Raw genomic sequence first — 3002 nt, 5'->3', positions numbered from 1 at the left:
ACGTGTCACCAAATTTTAGTTTCTTCTATTGTTTTAAGACCTGGACCGGATCGACCGGTCCGACTGAAAATTGGACCTTTATCCGATAACGTGAAGCACATGGCAGCTGAATAACCTTCCAATAGAAAGCATGATATTCAATAACGAATATGTGAGGCCAAATATCGTAAATCTAGAAAGCATTCACTCAAATGATAAAAACCGCTAAGTAATTAAATTAATTATATGAATATTATGCAATAAATAGGAGACATTAATTTATGATGCAACTGTTTTTTGTAGAGTGCTGTGTCAGAATTTTCATCGATAAATATCAGTGTGGACTTCGTTCATTCTTCTAGATTATGTTGGTGCTTCAGCCAATGAAGATTTCAAAAAAGAAAAGAAAAAGAAAGACATTACTGCACTATATATTAGCTGCCCCAGTTAAGATATGAACGATAGAGGACCATGTCCGTGCATCAAACTTGGATTGATTCAAGCAGTGAAGAAAAATTTTACTCAATCAAGATTTGAAATTGTGTTTTGTGTTAATAGAGAATGACTCTAATTTGGAAGTCTTCCTCATCTGCTTTGGAGTAGGGGAAACAATAAAGACCAGTTCAATGGATTTCGTATATAAATACATTAGCTGGCCTTGCAGCATTTCTCACCACTCACCAAGCAATGTCTATCCTTGAAGAATTGAGTTCGTAGCTAACTAGCCTAATCACAATGAAAAGTTTCCTTTTGGCTTTCGTCCTCTTGGCCTTGGCTTCCTCACTGGCTTCCGCATTTGATCCCAGTCCTCTTCAGGACTTCTGTGTAGCCATAGATGAACCAAAGAGCGCTGGTATATGTTTACTCAATTCTCTTTCTGTATATTAATACAAACAGTCTTAACTCTTTTCCAATATGTAACTAGGCTAATTCTTACTGATTTGATTGTTTGATGCAGTGTTTGTGAATGGGAAGTTCTGCAAGGACCCCAAGCTCGCCAAAGCTGGGGACTTCTACTTTTCAGTTAAAATGCCTGGAGACACAAACAATCCAGTTGGTTCAAATGTTAGCGCTGTGAATGTCGATAAAATTCCAGGACTTAACACTCTTGGCATTTCAGCTGCCCGCATTGACTTTGCTCCTTATGGCCAAAACCCACCTCACACTCACCCTCGTGCAACTGAGATTCTTGTAGTTCTGGAGGGTACTTTTCTTGTTGGTTTCGTTACTTCCAATCCTAATAACACACTTATTAGCAAAGTTCTTAACAAGGGTGACGTGTTCGTCTTCCCCATTGGTCTCGTTCACTTTCAATTCAATATCGGAAAAACAAATGCTCTTGCCTTTGCTGGTTTGAGCAGCCAGAACCCCGGTGTCATTACTATTGCCGACGCTGTGTTTGGGTCAAATCCTCCAATTAATCCAGATTTTCTTGCCAAGGCTTTCCAGTTGGACGTAAAAGTGGTGAAAGATCTCCAGGCGAAATTCTAGACAGATGATTAGAGAAATGTGTCAAATACAGTGAATTAGCTTCTACAATTTGAATAACGCTTGCCTATTTTATTGTTACAATGTTGTAATAAATGGTTACACATTTATATGTGCCTCCACCCAATTTGTTTGTTTCAGTTCATGATATAATATTTTTCTTATTATTTCTCTCTTCTCTGTTGCAGATATCTATATAATTCATAATATAAATACATTTTTCATGATATGAAAACAAAATATGATTGATAATTGAATCTCATAATTCTAGAAATTCTTCTAGGTCAGTCAATAAACTCAATTCCTTTGAAAATATATATTTTATTTCGTAAGAAACTGGTCTTATTACCTTGTTAGGGGGTGTTATTAAAACATTACCAGAGTAATATGATTTTTCTACCCTTTTTGCCTTTAATTAAAAACAATTTTGGACACAATTGCCCTCAAATCCAATCCCCATACATTTGAGAAATTAGCTAAAACACCATAACTACAAAAAAGTTTAAAAGTTAACAAAATACCCTCAGCCACCCAAGACCATCGCCGGTCGTCGACCTCAGTCGCCGTATTGATGCATGACTGGCGGGATCTGGTCGGTTGTGCGCCGGTAAAGCTTTTTCTGGCCATGGATCTGAAACTGCCATATCTAGCGTTTCTATGGCCGTTTCATGGCCATAGATATGGCTGTTTTCCGGCTATGGATTTGTGATCCATGGCCATTTCCAGCTTTGTTGGCGCACGGCCGGCCATATACGGCTAGTCATGTGCCATTCCATCAACTACCGGTGGCGGCCAACGATGGTGGCTGGCTGCTGGTAGTGGCTTGGGGTGGGTGGGGGTGATTTTGTTACAAATTAAAGTTTTATATGGCTGGGGTGTTTTAGCAAAATTTCAAATGTAGGGGATTAAAAGAATTGATTCAAAAAATAATAATAATAAATATTATTATATTAATATTTAAAAAAGAGGGTAATTTAGTAATCTATATAGCATACCCACTCATTTATCTTTCCAACCAAACATATTATTTACCAATTTATTCGAACCAACCAAACACATTTTTTAAACATTTCCAATAATCTTCAAGGTGATTTTTTTTCCCTTAATATAATATACCCTTATAATAAAATATTATATGATCCAAACGCTTCCTGTGTGTCACAGACATTGGCCTTTTTATGGCTAGATATATATTGTTATTAATATAATTAAGCCAAAGTAATGAAGGAATCATAATTTTGAAAGCTTTATGAGAAAAACAATAGAAACTCAAAGCGGTTCAACTACATTAACGAAGTTTGATGTCAATCCTTTTTTTAAACAACTCTCTTTATTCTTTTGACGTGCTCCTTCAACAATTTAACTTTAGGAGATCACTTGCTTTTTAAGAGAAAAATTGATCCTAATATGCAATTGATGATAATAAATTAAAATTAAAATAATCATTAAATTATATCTTCATTATACAAATGAATTTGTACATAAAACATAATTGGTCGCTGTTAGGGCAAAAAATCGTCTTGAGCTTGACGAGG

General features: G+C 35.9%; 1 protein-coding gene across 1 annotated transcript; it reads left to right on the top strand.

Moving 5' to 3' along the window:
* The first annotated feature begins 669 nt into the window (after positions 1 to 669).
* Positions 670 to 1574, top strand: LOC116124026 (germin-like protein subfamily 1 member 17). The gene is made up of 2 exons (XM_031409742.1): positions 670 to 832; positions 938 to 1574. The coding sequence occupies exons 1-2, from the start codon at positions 715 to 717 to the stop codon at positions 1468 to 1470; spliced, it is 651 nt and encodes a 216-aa protein (XP_031265602.1). The 5' UTR covers positions 670 to 714; the 3' UTR covers positions 1471 to 1574.
* The last annotated feature ends 1428 nt before the right edge of the window (positions 1575 to 3002 follow it).

This window comes from Pistacia vera, unplaced genomic scaffold (assembly GCF_008641045.1).
Source record: "Pistacia vera cultivar Batoury unplaced genomic scaffold, PisVer_v2 Contig147, whole genome shotgun sequence".
Taxonomy (NCBI): Eukaryota; Viridiplantae; Streptophyta; class Magnoliopsida; order Sapindales; family Anacardiaceae; genus Pistacia; species Pistacia vera.
Note: the sequence above shows the minus strand (reverse complement) of the source record. Positions and strands in the feature narration are given on the sequence as shown.

What these genes read in the sequence shown, in the direction of transcription:
- LOC116124026 (XM_031409742.1), top strand. Translation starts at nt 715, where the DNA reads ATGAAAAGTTTCCTTTTGGCTTTCGTCCTCTTGGCCTTGGCTTCCTCA. An exon ending in AGATGAACCAAAGAGCGCTG is followed by an intron (nt 833 to 937) that starts GTATATGTTTAC and finishes TGTTTGATGCAG; the next exon opens with TGTTTGTGAATGGGAAGTTC.